Below are 22,369 nucleotides of genomic sequence, written 5' to 3' on the forward strand. Positions count from 1 at the left end.
ACAAGGGGTATACAAGAACGGCTCGTTGCAGCCATCCCTTTATCTTCTCACCGGCTTCGTACCGAGGAAGTCCATTCAGCCGCTCGGACAAACCGAGCTCGTGCGCTTCGACGTAGTGGACATGGAGGCCTCCTTTAACGCCATCCTCGGGAGGACTACGCTAAACCGTCTCTGCGCCGCCGTCCACCACAACTTCTTGTGTATGAAGATCTCGGGCCCGAAAGGCGTGATAACGGTCCGCGGCGAGCAATCTTCCGACAAAAAGACCCTCTACAGTCATGAGACCAAGTGCGCCGAAAAGGGAGAATCATCCAAGAGTATCAACATGCTTTCGAATGCAGGAGCATCCGGAACCGATCACTCGGAGCGCTACATCCCTAAGCCCCTCCCTGAAGGAGAACTCAAGGAAGTACGCGTCTCCCAAGAAGACGCCACGCGCACGGTGAAGATCAGGGCCAACCTCCCGAGTAAACTCGAAGAAGAACTCGTCGACCTACTTCGCGAGAATTCCGATCTCTTCGCTTGGTCGCCTTCCGACATGGGAGGAGTCCCGCGCGACGTCATGGAGCATCGCCTCGACGTAAGGCCCGACAAAGCTCCCATAAAGCAAAAACTTCGGAAACTCTCCACCGTGCGACGCGAGGTCATCAAGCGAGAAATCGCCAAACTTTCCGACGCCGGGCTAATCCGAGAAGTTTGGCACTCCGAATGATCCTGTCTTGGTGAAGAAGGACAACGGCAAGTGGTGAATGTGTGTCGACTTTACCGACCTGAACAAGGCGTGCCCCAAGGACGACTACCCACTCCCTCGGATCGACCAACCGGTCGACTCCACGGCGGGATGCAAGAGGTTGAGTTTCTTGGATGCCTATTCAGGATATCACCAAGTCCACATGGCCAAGGAAGAAGAGGAGAAAACTAGCTTCATCACTCACATCGGCACCTTTGGCTATCGCAGGATGCCTTTTGGTTTGAGGAACGCCGACGCAACTTTCCAACGCCTCGTTAGTCTCATCCTCAAGGAACAATTGGGGAGGAACGCCGATGTATACGATGATGACGCCGTCATCAAAAGTCAAATTGCAGGAACTCATCTCAAGGACCTGCGTGAAACCTTCGACAATCTCCGCAAGTACGGCGTGAAGCTCAATCCGGAAAAGTGCGCATTTGGAGTTCGAGGAGGGAAACTCTTAGGCTTCCTTGTCTCCCAACGGAGGATTGAGACCAACCCGGAAAAAATTCGGGCTATCCTAGAGATGGAACCTCCTCGCTCCGTCAAAAATGTGCAACCCCTATCGGGAAGAATGGCGGCCCTATGACGATTCGTCGCCCGGTCAGTCGAAAAGGGTCTACCTTTCTTCAAAGCCCTGAGGAGCCTCAACAACTTTGAGTGGACCGACGAAGCCCAAAGGGCCTTCGAAGAGCTCACGACCTATTTGTCGACCCCTCTACTTCTCACGAGCCCAAAACAGGGGGAGCCTTTGCTCCTATACCTCGCCGCGACCCCGGTCGCCGTAAGCGCAGCACTCGTGAAGGAAGAAGATGGGTCACAACGTCCGGTGTACTACGTGAGCGAAGCTTTGGGAGGAGCAAATGGTCGATACACCCAGATCGAGAAAATTGCATACGCCCTCCTCATGGCCTCTCGAAAGCTTCGTCATTACTTCATGGGCCACACCATCATGGTGCCAACTACCTTTCCATTCAAGAAAGTCTTTGGCAACAAGGAGGCCACCGGAAGAATCGCCAAATGGGCAACGGAATTGGCGCCTTTCTCATTGGAACTCACGGCGAGAACGGCCATAAAATCCCAAGTCCTGGCTAACTTCGTGGCCGAGTGGCACGCTCCCCCAGCCTCGCCCGAAGAAATCACATCCAAGACCGAGCCCCCCGAACCACATTGGATAATGAGGTTCGACTGCTCTAAGCGCCTCGACGGTGCGGGGGCTGGAGTTATACTCATCAGCCCCGAAGGAAAGATCTTGGAGTACGCCGCCCATCTTGACTACAATGCCACCAACAATATGGCAGAATATGAGGCGCTACTTCTCGGACTTCGACTGGCCAAGGCCATGGGAGTCCGACGCCTTCTCATCCAGAGAGACTCCCAACTGGTGATAAACCAAATGGACAAGTCATATCAATGCCTTGATGAAAGAATGAAGAAATACATCGAAGAAGTTCGCAAGATGGAACAGTATTTCCTGGGCATGGAGGCGCGACGCATTCCACAAGTAGAAAATCACCTGGCTGACAGGTGAGCCCGAACGGCCAGTTCCAAAGAACCGCTGCCACCCGGTGCATTCTTCGAAGTAATTTGCGCCCCATCCATAAAGGAAGAAGCCGACGCTCTTGACGAAGCTTCAAAGACCAACATGGTCATCGACGCTCCACCTTCTTGGATGACACCGATTATCCGCGTCTTGAAAGGCAAGGTGGACGAAGAAGCGAAAGTCCCAAGCGCCAAAACTCTGCTCGCAAAAGCCAAGATGTACGTCCTCCTCGACGGCATCCTATACATGAAAAGAGCGGCCGCGTTTCTTAAGTGCATAACTCCTGACCGAGGAGCCGAGCTCCTCCTGGAAATCCATTCAGGGATATGCGGCCACCATCTTGCGCCAAGGGCCACCGCGGCAAAAGCCTTACATCAGGGATTCTATTGGCCCACCATAGTGCAAGACGCAATCACCATATTGCGGAAATGCTAAGCTTGCCAAAAATGGTGAAGTCAATCCATGCGCCCGTGACTTCCCTGAAGAATATCCCGATAACATGGCGATTTGCACGCTAGGAAATGGACCTCCTCAGGCCTTTCCCCGCATGCAACGGGGGCTGCAAGTACCTCGTGGTGATGATTGATTACTTCTCCAAATGGATAGAAGCAGCGCTGCTTGGCAAGTTCACGTCATAGGCCGTTCAAAAAAAATTCTTGGAAAACATCATATGCCGATATGGTGTCCTGCGAGAGCTAACCGTGGACAACGGGAAACAGTTTGACTGTGCGGAATTCATCAAATTCTGCGAATGCCTTGAGATCAAGCTGCACTTCGCATCCGTAGCTTACCCCAAGAGCAACGACGCATGCGAAAGGGCAAATGGACTAATCCTCCAAGGACTCCGCCGAAGGGTAGAGCACACGGTTAGCAAAGCAAAGGGAGCATGGGGAGATGAACTTGCTAGCATGGTTTGGGGCATACGCACCTCCGTAAGCTGTTCCACGGGCCGAACACCATTCTCTTTGGTGTATGGAGCCGAAGCAGTTCTTCCCGCCGAGGTCGAGTTCCGCTCACCTCGGGTCAAAAGGCTCCAAGAAGCCACCCCAATTGCTTTCATCGAAAATGAAGACCATCACAAGACGACTGTCGATCTTGAGAAAGAAGCTCGTGACAAAGCCCTCATGAGGCATGCCGTCTACCAGCAGCGTCGCACGCTTCTACAACAAAAGGGTGCGGGAACGAGACTTCTCCCAAGGAGATCTCGTACTGAAAAAGAATGTCGACCCAAAGCTCCAGCGCAAACTCGACCCTAAATGGGAAGGACCATACCGCATCGTCGCAGTATTGGGAAATGGTACGTACCACCTCGAGAACATGAAAGGGCAAAATCTTGTCCATGCCTGGAACGGCAACAAGCTCCGGCGTTTCTACGCCTAAGGAGGACCTTCAAGGTCAATCCTTGCCGCTCCCGAAAGGAGATCATCAACGCCCAACCGGCCTCTTCCCTACGAAACTTCGAGGGATCATAAGTGCCAACGAGGCCACGTCTACATAAGGCTTGTAAGTGCCATCGGGCCATACCTTAAGACAAGGAAGCAAGGATAAATAAAGCAAGTCCTTGAGGAAAAATTAAGAGTGACACGAGACACTCACACGACTCATCATCGTAAAAGAGCCGCTGCCCCTGTGCCGCTCACCGAGGAACGTGGAAAGGCCTCTGTTGGCCCGGGCATCCTCTAAAAATGTCCACGGACATAGGTCGCTACTAGCAACTTGTTCCTTGGTGGATCCTAGCGTGCCTCGAGGCCATCCACCAAGTATAACCAAGTCCCCCGAGGGCTGGAAGCTCCTTAAAACGCATTTAAGGGGAACCGTAAATAAGCGAGTTATGCATGAGCTTACTTACCTCGGAGAACCATGCTACCCGTATGCAAGACGTCGCGCGCGGGCCTGCATGATATTAACCGGGTTAAGGCTCCATAATAATCGCAGGAAAGCATAGCTTCCTGAAGTCCGAAGAGGAAAAATTTCGCATGAAATTTCCCGAACGGCAGGTCGTAATGTCCGGATTACTACCGGCATATCGATAGCGACCCTCACAAGGGTACTAGGACCCATGGCTCGTAGCCATGGCCTAAGGCACCGAAACCAAGTCGTATCCCAACAGCGACAGCAATTGATAACACAAAAGTGTAATCATAACGAACGATCGTGAGCTGTATAAACTGAGGAAATATAGTACTTCACAAGAAGGAAATGTAGTACTCCGAGAAACACATGTTGAGCTAAGTTAACATTTCCGATAATGTCGACTACATGGTGAAACATGAGAAATACATGCTGAGCTAAGTTAACATTTCCGATAATGTTGACTACATAGTGAAGCATGAAACACAACAAAAAAACTGCCTTACAACCTCTACGACTAAAAGCCTAAACATGCTAGCCATGAGGCTAAGTCAAGTGGAGATATGCAACATCGCATAAGTAAGCAGCAGAGGTACATCACCACCTCCGAGGGCGACGAGGCTCACACCTCACCATCACCCTTCTAAAGAGCAGGCTCAAGGCAACGCACGAAGCGTCGAGCCCGAGCACGAAGAGGAGCACCTTGGTCCGCCAGAAACTTCTTCGCCCCGTGAGACATCTCACCCTCAAGCCCGCTCATCCCAGCACCGCCGTCCAGGACTGCCGCAACCGCCGACGAAACAAGTCGAGCACCCGTACTCAGGACTCACTTCTTCATGGTAGGCTCGATGAGCTCCACCTGGGAAGTAAGCACCCTGCTCGCCTCATCCACCATGCGACACGGAGAAAGGTCCGGCTGGGAAACGCTCCTCAAGCAAATCATCGTCTCTCGAATCTCGGTGGCCTGAGCAAGCAAAAGCGAAACCACCTCGGGAAGACGATCCGAAGGAGGGCGAGCATGAGAAGCGAGCATCGGGCCGTCACTCGTTGCAGCCAACTCCACCTCGAGGGAAGCAGCCTCCGCTCGAGCGTGCTCCCTATCAAGGTTGGCCACCACCAAGTCCTCCTCAACTCGACGAGTATTCGCAAGCTCGTCTGCCTGGCGCTCCTCAGGAAGCTGAGCCCTGGTCTCCATGGCCGCGAGCTCCGCCGAAACGCGGGAAAGCTCGACCTCCACGGCCTCGCGCCGCACCCTCTCCAAAGCCAACTCTCTCAAGGCAAGGGTAGACTTGGACATCTCCACGTCCAAAGCGGCAGAAAGCGCCCCCACCTGAGTCTTGAGGGCAGGAAGGGCGCCCACGGCCTCGACCAAACCCCTCACCTACAAAGAAGACAGAGTTAGCCCAAAAGCAAAACCGGAGGACCGAGGGAGACATGTCACAGACGCTCACCAGCTCCAGTGTCACGAGAGGGTCTCTCACCCCATCCTCGGTCATCGGAAGCTCTTCGCCACTCGCTTGAGTCGGGGGCTTGCCCTCGGAAACGTCGGGAGCCGCGACCCTCACACCTGAAAGCAAACCAAGGAAACCATGTTAGAATCTTCAAAGAAGATCGACACCGCCAATGAGAAAGGCACTCACCCGAGGTAGGAGCATCCTCCTCAGGACGCTCGCGACCGATGGAGAACACCGGGACGCCCGCACCGCTGGTTCCGGTCGACAACTCCACCACCGAGTCGCTCAACAGCCGAAGCCCTGTCTCGCGAGTGAAAGCCTCAACCTCGTGGCTCGAAGGAGGAAGCACGTGCTCAAGTCCGATCTTCCCCTTCATGTGCTAGTCCATGGTCACCCTCAAAGGAGACCTCGACTCACCCACGACGGGATCCGCCGAATCCGCCGGGGCGTAGTCGTAAGAAGGAGAAGGAGTCGGGGGAGCCTTCCTCTTGCATCCACTCGGCGGACGAGGTATCTTCGGGACCGGCGCACCAGGCACCGCCAGGCCCAGCACCGTCGTCCCCGTCTTCACCTTCCCGCAGGTGTCCCGCAACTTGGACCCTACCGCCAGCATCAACAGTGTCGCCAAGCGGGAGTAGCGATCGCCCACTCGAAGGAGGCGCCCGAACTTCGGATCCTGTCGCATCAGCATCATCTTCCCGAAGCACTTCGCAATGATGTTATGACATCCCCCGCCGCTAATCTTGGTCTAGTAGCCACGGTACTCCGGCCCGCCGTACGAACCTATCAGCTGCGCGGCCCACAACGCCGCCCTCTCCTCGGAAAACGTTGCTGAAAAAAGACAAGCCAAAGTCGTTAAGTACCACCGCAAGGGAAAAACAACCAAGGCCTGAAAGGAAAAAGGAAGCGGCACTCACGTGTGGTGATGGCATGCGGAGGACGGAAAGCCCGAGGAATCCCAAGCTCAGACCTTGGACGGCTCCTCATCATGAAGCGCCCCGCCATCACCATCTCCTCCATGAGGTCACGGAAGCTCCTCTGGGCGGACACCTCCTTGATCTTGGTCACCTTCCAAAGGTCGGTCGACCGAAGCTCGCCTGGGTGAGGCACCTCCTTGAGGCCCCCAGCCCCCGAGTGCGAGGAAGATCGCCTGAGTGTCGAAGACACGTCTTCAAAGCCCGAAGGAAAAACCACTGGGACTCCCACTTGTCAAACAACTTCACCGTGCTCCTGCCAGGCATGAGCAAGAAGTCGTCTCCAAAGCCGGAACGAAGCCTCAGGTTCACCGAACCGAAGGCGCTCAGGGTAAAGCCGTCAGGAGTGAGCGACTCCCTCACCTCCACGGTGAAGTAGAACAACAGCAGCTTCATCGAAGGCTCCTCATGAAGCGCCGTCTCGCACAGCCAGCGAAACACGTTCAACTTCACAATCGCCGAAGGGTGCAGCTGGGCCAACTCGATGCCGTACGTCTCAAAGAACTCCATCAGGAAGGGGTGGACGGGCACACACAAGCCGGCATGGAACCAGGCCGAAAACACCACGATGCACCCTGGACGCCGCTTGTGGTCGAGCTTGAACTCCTCACCGTCGGGCAAAATACCGTCCCCCTTGGGGAAGTATCCCGCCTCCTCCAGCTGGACAAGGTCCTCGGGGCTCGTCGAAGATGGGAGAAGGTAGTCGTGAGCCCAACCACCCTCCATCGGAGCCATCAGAACCACCGGAGGATCCCCACGCGAGCGAAAGGCGACTTTCTTCTTCCTCGACGGTCGGTTCACCGCACGCTCCGCCGCGGAGCCCTTGGACGGCCCCCTCTCGGTCGCAGACTCGGCGTCGGGACCCGCCATCTCACCTACGCAAACAAGGAATCAACAATGGTTAGTAGGAAGTACGGGGAAATCACAAAGAGACTAGCTAGCAAAAAAAAAAGGAAGAGAGGCCAAGCCTCCCAGGCCGAAGGCCTCGGCCTGCCCGCGCGCACGGAAAAAAAGGAAAGGGGAGCCCAAACTCCACGGGCCTCCAGCCCACCAGTTCCTCGGCCCGCCCGCGCGCAAAAAGAAAAAAAAGGAGAAAACTATCGCCACGCCCTCCAAGTGTTCGGCGCAATGCCGCACGCTGCTTGCGCACCTGCGCGTCGCGCCGGGCCCGTCCACGCCCTGCCGCACGAGACTCGCCCGCCCCGCACCGCGCGCACCTATGCTGCTCTGCGCGCGCTCCCGTGCGCCGTGCCCGCGCCGTGTCGGGCCCGCCCGCGCCGAATGCACGCCCCCGTGCCCCCCCCGACGAACGTGAAGCTCGCGCCCGCTTCGTGCCGGCCAACTCCAAGCTCGCCCCCGTGCACGTCGCCCGCGTCCTAACCATGCCCGCCGCGCCAGGCGCCCTGAAGCTCCGTCGCTCGAAGGCAGCCGCGGCTCGCACCAAAGGTGCTCGACGAAATAACCGGCGAGGCCAGCCACACCCGAGAGCTCAATGCTCGACCCAAGGAGAGCTAGCCATACCTTCACAAGAGCACAAAGGACGCGGTCGCCGGCAAAGATCCCCCGAGATAACCTGCAAGCACCGGCGGCACCTTGGTCCCCGTAACCTCGCAACGACGCCAAGCCCCCACCTTGGCTCGATCACGCGGAGAAAAGGCTTCGGCCGGACGGAGACAATGCTTAGCTCCGTGACGCCTTCGGAAGAAGCTACCACCCCTGCAGGACACCCTAGAACACCAAGTCCCGAAGAAATTTCGAGCGCCGCCGAACGAGGCTTCGGCGCCGGAAAGATCAAACAAGACCGGTGTGGATCTCCCCCATGAACCACTGGTTCCATTTTATAGGCCCCAAGGGCATCCTTGGCGTCCGCGCCGGCCAACCGGAGGTCGACACCTCGCCGTCCTTGGCCAGCGTGAAACAAGGCAAGGGAAGGGAAAAGAAGAGAGGGAAGGCTCTCTCTTTTCCCTAAAGGGGAGCGGCCTGGCCAAAAGAAGGCGCCCCGCGCCCGGGCCCTTGCGTCCTCGCCTCGCCGGCGTCATCTCCGGTGACACCCGACGCCTGCAGAAGGTAGTAGAGGCCGCCCGTTCTTTTCCCTAAAGGACCAATATGTTATAATTACTGATAATATGAGGGGTACCGAGAGAAGCCTCCACGTTGATATAGCTGTTGGACAGTAGATGGGGAAGGCAGTGGCATCGAGGCGGGCGGAGCGGCAACGAACGATGCGGCGGTGTTGGTTGAGGCAGTCGGAAAGACAGCGACGGTGTTGGGGATGGGGAGAGGCGGCCGTCGGCGGCGGTCGATTGTGGTCATCGGTTGTATACTAAAAGCCTGATCGTGTGCAGTACAACGTTAAGTGCAAGCGCGTGGTGGGCCAAGGTGAGCGGGCAACGGTGTAATACCAAAAGGCCTTGCCTGTATCTAAAAGCCTGAGGAGATAGTGGACAGGACAATGCTGAGTCGATCGACCAAGATACAAGCATCCCTAGGTCCCCGGAGCTTACTCGAGTTTTCGAACAATCGTTGCTGCATGTGGATCTTTCTTCATGTAGAGATCGACGGGAGAGCAATTCAAGTAGTAGTAGAGATGCAGATGCAGTTTGACGGATGTGTTTCTGTTGCTGATTCACGTAGACAATACTTCGCTTGTGCAGAAAAAGTTTGTAAAAGACACACTGCTAATTAAAAAACTATGTTAATTAAATTATAATCATTATAATACTCCACATTATATAGTTTATTTAAGTGCTGTAAAATAAAATGATTGGATTTAAATAATATGAATTTAAATTATATGCATAAGTCGTTTGAAGCACGAAAGTTTAGAAAAGCGTTGAATAAAATACTAGAAGAGTGTAACATAGAGAGTGAGATAGGGAGCATGCAGGAGAAAATACAATTTTACGGGAAGAATCTTTTATAGGGGATCACCATATAGGAATTTGGGGCTTAAATTTAGAGAATCTCCTGGGGTTGCTCTTAGGTATACAAATCTCATGTCTTCGATTTTAAAATTACAAATACAATGGATAAATACATATCGGAAATAATCCAATATCAGTTAATTATATTCCCTACATCCGGATGTATAAGGCCTGCATTGAATTTTGTGACGAACTTTGGCGAACAATTAGATAAAAAAAATGTATGTATATAAGCGTTATACTATTCATAAAGTTTTTCAATACTAATATGTAGATATCTCTTTTGTGTCACAATAACGTCGTATTACCAAAGTAATATTTCGTCAAAGTTCCGCATAAAATCCCATGTGGGACTTATAAACCCGAACAGAGAGAGTATACCAATATTGCAGGAAATCAAAAGAGTTAAAAAACCCGTCAACAACACAGGTAGAAAAATAATTGTACAACAATTAATGGTCACGAGGTCTAGCCCGCGTCGCGCGGGCCATCACGCTAGTTTCAACAAATCGTGCGAACTCAATTTACAGAAGAAAAAAAAGGTATGCAACTTCAGATTAAAATTAAAACCCATCGATTTCACGATCGAACATTCGATCGAACGGTGCAGATGAATCAATTCAAACCGAGTCACATGACGGAGCAGCCACCCGTGTTCTCGTCGCTGAAGTAATCGGTGGCCCTGGTGCCGCCGACGAGGGAGGAGTTGGCGCCGTAGAGGCGCGAGTCGTCGTAGCCGTGCTTGTAGTAGTTGTACGAGGATGTCGGGCCCGCCGCGTACGTGTGGGCCCCGCCCGCCGGCTGGGCCAGCAGGAGGTGGGCCGCGCCCGCGCCGGGGATGTTGTATGGCGTCGACGGCCACAGCACGGCGCGCTTCCCCGTCCTCCGCACCGCCTTCAGCACCTTCTTCTGCTCCACGTCCCCGTTCACCGTCACCTTCTGCATCTCCATGTCGATCTCCACGCCGTCCACCCCTGTAGACCAAATCGTCAGTTATACATTCGGACTAGTACTTAATTAGAAGCAAGTTTGCAATAAAATAGCGACAAGTGTTTAGGACAGAGGAGTACCTTCTAACTTTTCGACGGCCTTCCGTATCTTCTTCTCGCACCCGGCGCAGCACATATGCACGCACATCTCCACGATCTTGAAGGTGATTCGATGGGCCGACACAGCATATCAGGAAAAAACAAGTTTAGAACCGCGCCGATAACATGACAGAAGAGACACAGGAATACTGCTGAATCACAAACCATCCATGGAGGAAAGATTAGCTTACCGTCATTTCTTTCGCGAGCTCTGTCTTGTCCTCGATGGATCGCCTGGGGAGAGTTCTTCAATCTTCCTTCGTGTGAGTGATCGAGGCGTTGACAATCGGTTTCGAACAGGACGAGCTGCGCAGTGTCAACTGCCAAGTTGCGCATCCCCGATTAACGCCCCCTGTATATATGTACTCCTGTTTGCATGTGGTGTTCCCGTAAAGCATGGGGCACGGCAGTTGAGATGCGAGGTCGGCAGACGGCCAGAGGCCGGAAGACTTGACTAACTGTATTTCACATGTAAATTGCACCGACCACTTCGTTCTCCCTTCCAGATTCTGCGGTATAAACAACGCCAATGCTGAAGACTCGAAGCCTGGAAACAAGCAAACGCCTGGCTGGCAATCTAAGCTCCCCGGTGCCGCGTTTCGTCTGAGTGAAGCACGGCGGGAACGGAGGGGAGCCGCGTGATCTGCAAGTCTGATCGCTTCCGTCATTCAGCTAACACCCTTGAGGACGGAGGAGGAATTCAAGTGGGATGGGCCTGCCAGAAAAACCCATTTACCCCACCTTATAATGCCCACACATTCCATATGGGCTGAAGCCCACATATCCCGTCTTCTCGCTGCTATGGAGCACAATGGGCACAGTGCACGCGAATGTAGCACGTCTCGGCCGGGGCCTGCCGTTGGGCCTCGCTAGTTGACGTTCTTTGGTTTCAATGCCGCGCCGTTGATTCTGATTTCTGTGAGCATCTGACTTTCTTTGAGCCCGGAGAAGAAGAGCTTTCTTTAAACCCACACGAGCAATACGGTCAAAAAGAAAACTATGTTCCATCGATGATGTCAAAAAGAAAACCATGTTTGGTCCGTCTGGATTACCCCTCGAATATACTCACTCCGTTCCATAATTCTTGTCTTCAATTAGCCTAAAACTGGATGTATCTATTTCTAAAAAGCGTCTAGATACATGTAATATTTCGACAAGAATTATGAAACGGAGGGAGCAAGTGCTATCGCTCTCTTAACCTTGAATCTTCCGTGTTATTATAATTATTATTATTCAGGCACATGGTATCTGATGTATCTTGTTATCCAAAAAATCTCCTAATTCTCTAACCTTCCGGGTTCTCCACCCCCCTTGGGCCACATAAAATCAAATATACCACCCCACATCATCTTCTCCGGAGATTCGGACCTCATCTACCTTGCACAATCGGCATCGCCATCCACCACAAGATATGTTCCCGTCGTATCCTCCTCGATTCCCACAACATCTTCCCATCTCAACACATTTTCTCCCTGAGAACATCAATGTTGATATCTATGCGCCCTCCTGTGAGTCGCCACATACACCCGAGACAACATCTCCCTTCCTTGTCGATCCCACACCAACCACTATGCACCAACTTATCCCTAGCTCCGACTTCGTTGGAGCCACTCGGTAATGCACACTGCATGCTCGCTCGAGGGAAACCGGGTATTTTATGTCTAATGCCATATCAGCCTTCACAACTACTTCTTCACCTACTTCTCCAATCCCTTCCTCTTATCTATCCATACTTAAAGATCCTAACTTGCATATACAATATTTGATGAAAATAACTTCTGTTACGGAATGCCACTTGGTCTCTTGTTCTATGTCCTTGATCCATGCGCTAGCACTGTGGCCAGCAAATGGGTCTTCTCCACCAGAAGATGGATGGCTCGCTAAAAGGCAAGACGAGTGGTATATATGTGGTTTCACTCAACAAGTAGGCGTCGATTATGGAGAGAATTGATTCATTGTTGGTTAAACTTCATGTAAAGGGTTGCACACAAAACAAGACAAAACTGTAATGAAGAAAGATCACAAACTATATTGATATTGTGAACATATTTAATGACATATATATACAAATAATTGGGGGATGCGCTAGTCGGCGATCATCATGAGATTGCGTAGATATCTGTTGTAGAATTATATATATATATCCCTTTTGGAAAGTATTAATTCTACATGTCATGTGTTACAGCTTGTAGATGCCAAACCCGTGATTCAATTGGTGACGAGTTGCTGATGTCAAGACTTATATGACGTTTATTTGCCCACTTGGTTACTCAGATGAAGCATGCAAATCATATTTCCACAGATTGACCTAAACTATTTGAAAAGGAGAATAATGTTTGTATATATATTACCATGAAGTACAAGAATTCATTTTTTTCCCTGAAAAAAGGGCTCCCCGCCTCTGCATCATTGATGCACACAAGCACAATTTTGTGAAAGAAGTCTTATATAGTCTTAGGGTGACTAACAATTTTTTGTAGCACAAAAGCCGGCCTATTACTAGTACTAGAAAATTAAATGCAAGCAGATCCGTTTGAAAACGATACAAGGTGCTACCGATTATTTGGCATTTTCGAGCTACTTCCACAAAGGTATGGAGAAATTAAACTCCCCGTGCGTATATTGCTCAAAGTACATCTTTCCAGCTTTAACTCTTGTTTTCTTTTCCTCTTTTGATAAAAGATTGATGTATTACTCATCAAAAGAAAAGAAATCTTAAACTCCCCATTTGATTTCAAAAGTGCTTTGCGTACGATATTTTCCTGTCTGATCTGCATCCGATGTCAGATCCTCTACGTCTGGCATTCATGCCACACGTACTTAGATCAAAGGGACATGGGCTAGCGTTAGGGGCGGATCTAGGGGTGGCGCTACCTGTGCTGTAGCACCAGTACTTCCAGCCAGGGTGTTTAAAAGAGAAGTTAGAATACCCAGCATCATTAGATCTATCTTAGCATCATACTTCTTCAGTTTCTGGCTCGGCCGCTGGCTAGCGTCCTACTAGTGTAGGGCGAAAATGTGCATATAGCAGTCTTCTTTGATAATTCAGCTATCTTGGCCCTACTTGCTCAACGGTCAAAATCAGTCTAGACTCGATATTTTGACACCGTAGGCTCCATTACACGTAATGATCATTTTTGTTCCACATCCATAATTGCTCCGCTAAACGAGATAGATCCAGTTAGTCGTTGGCCAGCAATGAAATCCGATGTTACTTGACATGCATCACAGTTAATTACCGGGCGTAAGCATCAGCGTAACCATAGCTTTCTTGACACCTACACGTATCCTCTTTTTGGGCTCGCTCACTCTCGCTAGCTTAATTGGAGAGGAAAGCAACCCCTCTGCATGGCCCCTGCTGGTAGCTCACTGTCACCACGCTAATCACTCCTGAATAACGATCCATTAATTCCTCATAGTACCAGCTGGTCCTTATCCGAGCTAAACCCGCAACCAAAAGCGACCCGATATAACTACCGCCCGCGCCTAGCTATAGCTTGCCGGAATACGCAGCGATGCATTGCGCTCACGGTCCTCGCGGAGATCCGAATCCAACCCAAGCCCCGGTTGCGGCGCGCACGTACGTGTGATGCGTGATGACTTGCCAAAACGCGCGACCCGCACGGCGTTTTTGAGACGCTACCGGCCAGCCAGCTCAGTTTCCTTCTTTTCTTTCTCCCACTGCCCCTCTTTTGCGTAGTCTCCGAGAAAAAGAAAAAGGGCCGGATAAGAGAAAAAGTCGCCAACTGGGGTGTGTGACCGGCCGGGCGAGAAGGCGGCCGAGTTGATCGACTTCGAAGTTTACCCCCCAGCTTCGCCAACTTTTTGCGCAGAATCTTTTACACAAGGGGGGATATGAAAGCGAGCTTCATGCTGGCGGCTGGCCGACTGGTGCACTTTTGGGTTATTGGCTTTTTCGAATTTCGAAAGCTCTATCTATACAGCACCGCCAACACAGAGCACGTGTAGTTTGCAGAAATATCGCTTCTTGTTGCTTGCTGCTTTGGACCAGCAATGCTTTGGGTTCCTTCTTGTGTTTCTCCTCTCGCTGTCATAGCTTGGCATCTCCTTTTCTTTTCTTTTCTTTTCTTTCCCTTGAGTGATAGAAAAGCTGTAGCCTTAATTTATGCATGGGTCTCCATGGAGGAGTGTATAACTGAAAGGCAAATATATGACCAAAACTCACATAAGCTTTTCGTGCTACGTACTTTATTTCGGACTCGCTACTCGGTAGCAGTACTCGCTAGTGCTAAGTAGTTGTCGTGTCGCATGTACTACACATGTCACCATTTGTGAGTACTAATTTGTAGGTGGATGAACTCCACATGTCACCATTTTAGCTTTTCTGCCAGTCCCCACGGAAGGCACGTCGCAATTTATTCCGAGAAGGAGGGGGCATCATGATGTTTTGCTCCAGAACCATACGATCAATTCCATTGATTAGCCGCTCCTACGAAGCTGAAAGCCAAGGAGTGCACCCACTGACACACGTCACTGGCTCTGTCCCCGTGGGGATACCCTTCTGCCCCAGCAGCAGCAGCAGCGGCGGAAAAGGTCCCCGGCGCCGCAGTCCAACTGCCAACCATGCGAGTGCTGACTAGTGAGAAGGAGTAAATATGAGAAGAAGAGCCAAAACGCTTTCGCGAGAGCGCCTACGTAAAGTAACCTTGCGAGCAATCAAGGCTAGCAAAAGGGTGGGGGACTGCTGCTCAAAATCAAAAGCGCACACACCCTCTCTCTCCTTGACCCTGACAAGTTGACGGTTGGAATAATTATCTCCCGGTACTTTTAGGAAAAGCTTCCATTATCTTTTTCAGTGTATTGATGACGACTAGTAAGTCGCCAGTCAGGTGCCTGTCTCCATTGCCTCTTTTTGATGAAACTTCCCAAAAGGATGATGGTGAAAAGTTTCTTGGCCAGTTTACCGAAATGTTGATCTAGGAAGACCCACTTTTGTCCACGAGGAGAATCATACTACTACTACTACAGCAGCAGCAGCAGAACCGATGGCATATGGTGATTAAACAAGCTTGAGTACAAGTACGATAGTCCAAAATTAAACTGGCACAAGTACTAGTACTGCTGGTTAAAGGAAAGAAGCAGACAACCGCAGGAAGGCTTGATCTCGCCCTCATCCATCTGTATCTCTTGCTATCAATACCAGGCAGCACAATATGACAATATCCGTGCGACGAAAATGTTGGAGTTAAGTAATAGTACGAGAAGAACTATTTCCCTAGATGTACAATAAGAACAAATTTACAGCGGAGCTAAACAGGATGATCAGTTCCAGCTCACCAGTTCCCGTAGGAAACTGATAAACTTGGCCAGCCCTTTGGGCGAGGATCGATGAGCTGAGCACTTGAGCAGTGAGATTCAAGATCCCAATACGGCATGGCATCGCAGCATCACAGTCATCCGAGTCATGAAAGAAAAACGGCAGCGCATGGTCATACACAACGGGCGGATTTACAGCAGAGCAGAGCTCGCAGCTCTCGCTACAATGCTACCGCGATTAACCTGATCAGTTTTTACACATTGCACAGCACAGGCGACGCGATGCAACCTTACAAACCATGAAAAGAAGAAAGAAAAACGACAAATTATTCTAGTTCTACTACTACTAGGAAAGATAGACAGAGGAACTAGCTAGAGAAGATGAGCAGAACAGAAAAGGGGCATCGGAATTCTCCTCTCCTTCGGAAGTTCCCCGGACGAGACGAGAAGAGCCCCCCTGGGTTCGGCCGGACGAATTAATGATGATTGGTCGGATCGATCAGAACCGACGGTCCGGGCCGGCCTGCCAGTGCCCGTCGGTGTAGACCGGCGACGGGGAGTTGGGGGAGGAAGCAGCAGCGTTGGGGAAGGCGAGATTGAAGCCGGCGGCGGGGGGCGCGCGGTGGTGGTGGTGGTGGTTGGCGCCGACGTTGGGGCCGAGCGGGCGGTTCTTGCGGCGGCCGGCGCCGACGGGCACGTTGCGGAGCGCGCCGCCGGCCGTCCAGTAGCGGTGGCAGGCCTTGCAGAAGTGGCGCGGCTGGTTGACGTTGTAGTTGTTGAAGTAGCAGAACTTGGTGTCCCGGCTCCGGCACCGCGGGCACGGCAGCGGCGCCGCCGCCGCCCGCGCCTCCGCCGACTCCTGCAGCTGCGTGCGCCGCGCCGCCCCTCCTCCCTGCCCCTGCTGCTTGGTCTCCTCACCCTCCAGGTCTCCCGCCGGCGCCTCCCGTTTGATCGCGGCCGTCCGATCCCGCTCGCCGTCGCCGGGGAGCCGCTGCGGCTCCTCCTCCCCCGCGACGGCGGGTACGGGCGGCGTGATGACCTTGCCGAAGAGCTTGAAGGCGCCGACCAAGGGAGCCATCGATCTCGACGTGGGAGCCGGGAGAGAGGAGCTAGCCAGGCTAGGGGGAAGGAATTCCAGGCGATGGGGGGTCGAGGAAGGGGTCCGTGCGTCCGTTGCTACTTAAAGCCCGTCAGCCGAAGGATAGGTCACGCCGGAGTAAGTGTAGCATACGTGAGGTTGGACCGCAGAAGGGAACAAGGACAAATGTGTTTACGCGCACAGCCACAGCACAGAAAAGAAACGGAAGCACATCTGGTCAAAAAAGAAAGAAACGGAAGCACACGCACGCACAGCTAGCAGTGGCCGCGCGAGGTCGGGCGCGGGGTGTGGGGCGGCGACGAGGCTGGAGGTTCCTCGTGCTGCGTGGGTTTGCGGCTGCGTCGAATTTGATTTGCATGTGGGGTTTGTAGACTCGAGGAGAATCTCCGGCCCCGGTTGGTGTATACAGTAGCAGTAAAAAGGTCTTCCCTTGTTGTAGCGGCTCGCTTTGTGCCGTGGACCTGGCCTGGGTAATTTGTTTGCGGGAAAGGCAAGCAACGGGGGCGCTCCCTCCGAGTGCGTGGCCGCCTTGATTTGTTCTTCCATGCTACTGCCTCCGTTTTACAGTAATAGTCTGGATGCTTTAGTTTTCTCTTCTTTTCCTTCAAACTAGACGTGCAAACAAAATCTCACAACATACTTCCAAGTCAATCTCTAAACCTACAAACCAAATTTAAATTGTTTTGAACTAGCTGGTCATTTAAGCGAGATCTTGCTTGCATCCCCATGGCATTCTCTTGTGTCTCATGATCGTGACGGAACTGCCTCTGTTTAGTGCTACCCGTGTCTCTAGGAAAAACACACCGACAATTGCTACGACCATGGCGTCATTTCGCTCATGCAATTAATGCAAAAAACGACAAGGGCGGTTATCTCTCCCTTGCGTTTTCCAATATCCCATGACCAAAGACGGATACGATAACCGATCCAACAAGGAGATGCATGGCGCATGCAAGATTCGACTCGGCTGACGTCTCTCTACAAACGACAAGTGTGTGACGTGGTTGTGAATCTATTTTGGGAGTCACAGAAACCGCATCCGGTCGTACATACGGAAAGTGGACTGGCCGCAGTCATTCCGACAAGATCGATAACCTAATGTCCTCAATTATTAATTGCGGATCAGGATTTTGGTTGGACGCATGCGTGTCAAAATCCCACCGTGATATCGCTCCTTATATGTATTTAAATTCTAGAATGTCTGTCTTTTGTATCCAAATGTATTTTGGGGCTTTATGCTCTATGCACCCTAGTGGATGAGGAAGGATTTTCTGTAAAACCTTATATCTTTTTGGTTACAAGAAGACATACACGCACAGACGCACCATTACACACACCAGAACACACACACAATGACATGAGCACGCCCAACAAATGGATATAAGTGCTAAATCCATGAAGATCACTAAAATTCTAGTGAGCGTCATGTCTGTAAATTGTGAGGCACTAGGATTAAACCTTGTGGATACAATTCTACCACCGCATTAAGATTGGTTCAACATTTTGGTAAGTTAAGTATGTCTATAGCAATAAATCAAACGGTGTATTTCCTGGTGACATCGTAAATTTATATAGCAGCACATGTGGTTATGGAACCTTTAATTTTTATGGCCAGAACCTTGAAACATTTCCCGAGTTCTAAAATATCTTATCTTTTTTCTAGAAATAACGTGAATTTCCATTTATCAAAGAGGAATGAAAGAAATACAATTTTGAAAGTGTTTTCAATAGCATTCGATCAATACTTGTCGCTTGGTCCCTAATACAAGTCACATGGATGGAGGGCGAGAGAAATATCATGCCCACAGCCTCGCCGTGCACCTAGTGCATGCCCTCGAGTTTTGAAATTCCACCAAAATTCATGAAAATAGATAAAAAAATTAGGACATTTAGCCGTACATTACACATCAATACATTTTTGCTATATGCATAACTGACCATATATTGTTATGCCCTTAGAAAAATGGTGAAGCCCTAGCTGTCACTGCCGTAGCTCGTCTTTCTCGACGTCAGGAGGTACGGAGACCCCAGCCCGGTCTTTGTTGACATGGTTTTATGTTCGGATTTATCAAAAAAAAATCCAGGTTTGTCTCCGATATATAGTTGCACCTTTCATGAAGCTGGAACCAATGTAGGTCACGTAATCGTGTTCCATTGAGTCAAGAATTCTTTCACGATGCATTATTGCTATATGTCTAGGTGCCTATATTTATTTTCATCCGGGAATACACTGTTAAAGGTGGACGCCCAAAGTATAGTGTACTCTCCGTCACAATTTAAGGAGCGTTTCGGTAATTTAACATGGTTGAGGTACAAGACATGCCACTTCAATTTGGGATTCGATCCGATAGTCCAGATTTCACCTAGAAATGACCAAGCAGAATGCCTAAATAACCGCACACATTTACACCTTTGCTGGTGGGGTACATGTTTGTTCCCTTTTAACAAAGACTTTCCTTGTATTGGTTTCACGTCGCAGCGATCATGCAAAAGGCCCCACCCATCCCCTTTACTAACCAAAATCTGCAGAGAAACAGTGCAGGAAAAGGCAATCCAAGAAAGTGCTTTAGAGAAAGCCTTGTTCTGGAGGTGGGGGAAAGGGCCAAAGCACAAAGGGGCTTCGCTGAATTGAAAATCTCTACTGATGGCACTTTACAAGGCTACGTATCTCCTCGTTACCTAGAAAAGCGAGCGAAGCATTAGATTCTCTGGAGCTGCCAGTGCACACACACATGCTAGCTCCAGAGCTCCTTGGTTCGATCAACTTGGGCATTTGAGATCACTGAACTTTTCTTGCAACACATGATCACTGAAACCCTGGAACTTCTCATTTACTCACAAGAATTCAGTCCATCATCATTGGATACCAACGTAGCAAGGAAATGGGTGCATGAATGCACCATAGAGTACCCACCTTTGGTCCAAAATGATTGACAAAAAGAAAGGACTCTGGTCCAGTTTTATTTCGGGGAAGTGTCCATGTTAAATGCCATATTTGTCGAGATTATCGGACCAGTCCACACAATAATGTTCCCGTATCATACACGGCTTATCCGTCTAGCTCAAAACTCTGGACGTTTCACGTAATTGTCAGATCATGTCACCTTAAGTACAAGGCTTATAGAAACGACAGCTTAGAATTAACAATGCTACGCCAAACTGTCAAAATTCTGTGGGTGCAGCTGCACACACAACTCATGACGTGGATCTGCCATTGCGTACATGCTACATGTGTTCTAAACCTCATATATGTACTGCTGAGTAACATCTACGGAATTGATTTAAAAAAATCATGGTAAAAAAGTAAAAAAAAACTTTCCAACTTAAAAAAGTTCAAGGGCATAAATACGGAATCGGCAAAAATATAGAATGAGATCCTGGTGAAATGGGTCCATGAAAAAATGTTAGGGGACTTAAAAAGGATGCTCATAATTACAAACAAAAGTTGAGGCAACCATGCTGGTCGAGAAACCTCTCTGTGCGAAATTATGACAGGACATAAAAATGTCCACAAAAATAACACACATAACTTATAACATTTGAGAAAGTAATGACATGGCGGGAACAGTTGTCCATATGAGAGACTTGTTTGAGGTCATGCAATTAGTACACAAGTCTTTCCATTAAAAAAAACCGAGAGGGGAGAACTGTCTGTGAACATAGAAAAAAAACACATGCTAGCACCTACAAAGTTGATGAATATTGACAAACTGCCTTTGTGGGCGGAAAAACGACTCCGAGCAATTGTACGAGGATTTTAAAAAAGTGTGTTTAACACCCACAAAATCAATACAAATTGAGGAAATGAAGACTTGACAAAAAAACCTCTCGACCCGAGAAAAAGCCGGAGGGCATCAAAATGTATGTGCTAACATCCATGAAATTATAAAAGAAAATAGTTCCATAAGAAACCCACTCTAAAGACATAGAAGACATGTCAAAATCCTAAACAAGTGAAATTTGAGAAAATGATGTCCCGAATTCTTACATCACCAGTTCAGCATTATATATTGGTCGATGCACAGGAGATGAGCAATACCTGTAGAGAAGGCTTACTCGGGAAATCCAATACTTACAATGTTTTTTTTTTCAATTTTAGACATCAACTTGAAGTAACCTAATTATAATATGGTTGGTTACTTTTTTTTAGCACTAGAATAAAGCAAAAGAGAAAGCACACGACGGCATTTTATTTGCTTTTCATATTTTTATTTTACAGGGAAGTTGATGGAAGTATGTAAACTAAAAGACCTTTTCGCTCCTGGATCTATGTTTTTTTTCCCTCTATTCCGCACTCAAAACGTATCATAAGCCTTTCTCTTCCTGCTTCTTTTTCTTTGCGATGAAAAGATATCATAAGCCTCACGTAAAGAGTACTACCTCCGATCCATAATTCTTGTCGAAATCTTACATGTATCTAGACACTTTTTAAAAATAGATACATCCATTTTTGAACAAATTTGAGACAAGAATTATGGAACGGAGGGAATACTTAATTAACACTCTTGAGCCTCAGGTCAGGTGGCCATGTGCGTATGCGTAGACATGGAGGAGCTTGTGTCTGTGTCTCGGCACGTACTGCTATACCGTGCGTCCTCCTGACGTTAAACCCCCTCGATCCATTCTGGCCAAAACGGCGTCGTGCCTAAGTTGTCAACGCTGATTTGACTTGTTTAGTAAGCAACCATACCATCCTACTTAAAAAACCGTGGATGGCACTTTCCATACTTTCGAATCCAGTGCAAGAATCTATCTCTTTCTGTACCCCGGAAAGGGATACGCTTTTGGTGTCCACGGTATCATTTTTCTAGTAGAGAATACTACGCAGTACCTAGCTTTTGGCGATGACAAACGTAGGAATTGCTAAGGCTGGGGAAATGCCTGGCCCACGTTTCCAGGGTCCATTTCTTGCTAATCCAAAAGCGAATGCTTTAATTATAATTTTGCACTTTTGATTAAAGATTTAAAGTACTCCCTCCGATTCATATTACTTGTCGAAATATTACATGTATCTAAACATTTTTTAAACATAGATACATCCATATTTAAAAAATTTGAGACAAATAATACGGCAGAGGGAGTACGAGACTTAAAGAGAGGATCGAACAGTTAGAACACTTTCTCACTCAACAATTTTTCACTGAAACCGTACTGAATTTAACACCAATTATTTAGTAGTATGTACTCGTTTTGCTTGTTAACCCGAACAAATTATCAATGCCCGTCTATATTTTCAACTTATTAGGGAGAAAATTCAAAATAATTATGTGTACAGTGTATGCCACCATTTGTTGCCCAGGAAGAACCGAAGAACAACTCAAGACCGACATGTCTGGTGCCGAAGTATATCCACCGGTAACTAGTCCAGTACGGGCTTTTAATTCTCTCCTTTTCCTTTCCTCAGGAAGGAGGTTCGGTCCGTGCACTAC

The 22,369-nt window shown here is 49.6% G+C and overlaps 2 protein-coding genes across 2 annotated transcripts; both read right to left on the reverse strand.

The window, feature by feature from the left end:
- Positions 1-9,862: 9,862 nt before the first annotated feature.
- On the reverse strand, positions 9,863-10,887 carry LOC100821407 (heavy metal-associated isoprenylated plant protein 28). Its single transcript, XM_010234048.3, has 3 exons — positions 10,756-10,887; positions 10,547-10,622; positions 9,863-10,450 (listed from the first exon to the last, which is right to left on the reverse strand). Exons 1-3 carry the CDS (start codon positions 10,759-10,761, stop codon positions 10,107-10,109), a joined length of 426 nt encoding a protein of 141 aa, XP_010232350.2. The 5' UTR covers positions 10,762-10,887; the 3' UTR covers positions 9,863-10,106.
- Positions 10,888-15,939: 5,052 nt separating this feature from the next.
- On the reverse strand, positions 15,940-17,256 carry LOC100828887 (dof zinc finger protein 5). Its single transcript, XM_003567085.4, has one exon. The coding sequence runs from the start codon at positions 16,917-16,919 to the stop codon at positions 16,341-16,343; it is 579 nt and encodes a 192-aa protein (XP_003567133.1). The 5' UTR covers positions 16,920-17,256; the 3' UTR covers positions 15,940-16,340.
- Positions 17,257-22,369: the final 5,113 nt, after the last annotated feature.

Source organism: Brachypodium distachyon, chromosome 2 (assembly GCF_000005505.3).
Source record: "Brachypodium distachyon strain Bd21 chromosome 2, Brachypodium_distachyon_v3.0, whole genome shotgun sequence".
Lineage (NCBI taxonomy): Eukaryota > Viridiplantae > Streptophyta > Magnoliopsida > Poales > Poaceae > Brachypodium > Brachypodium distachyon.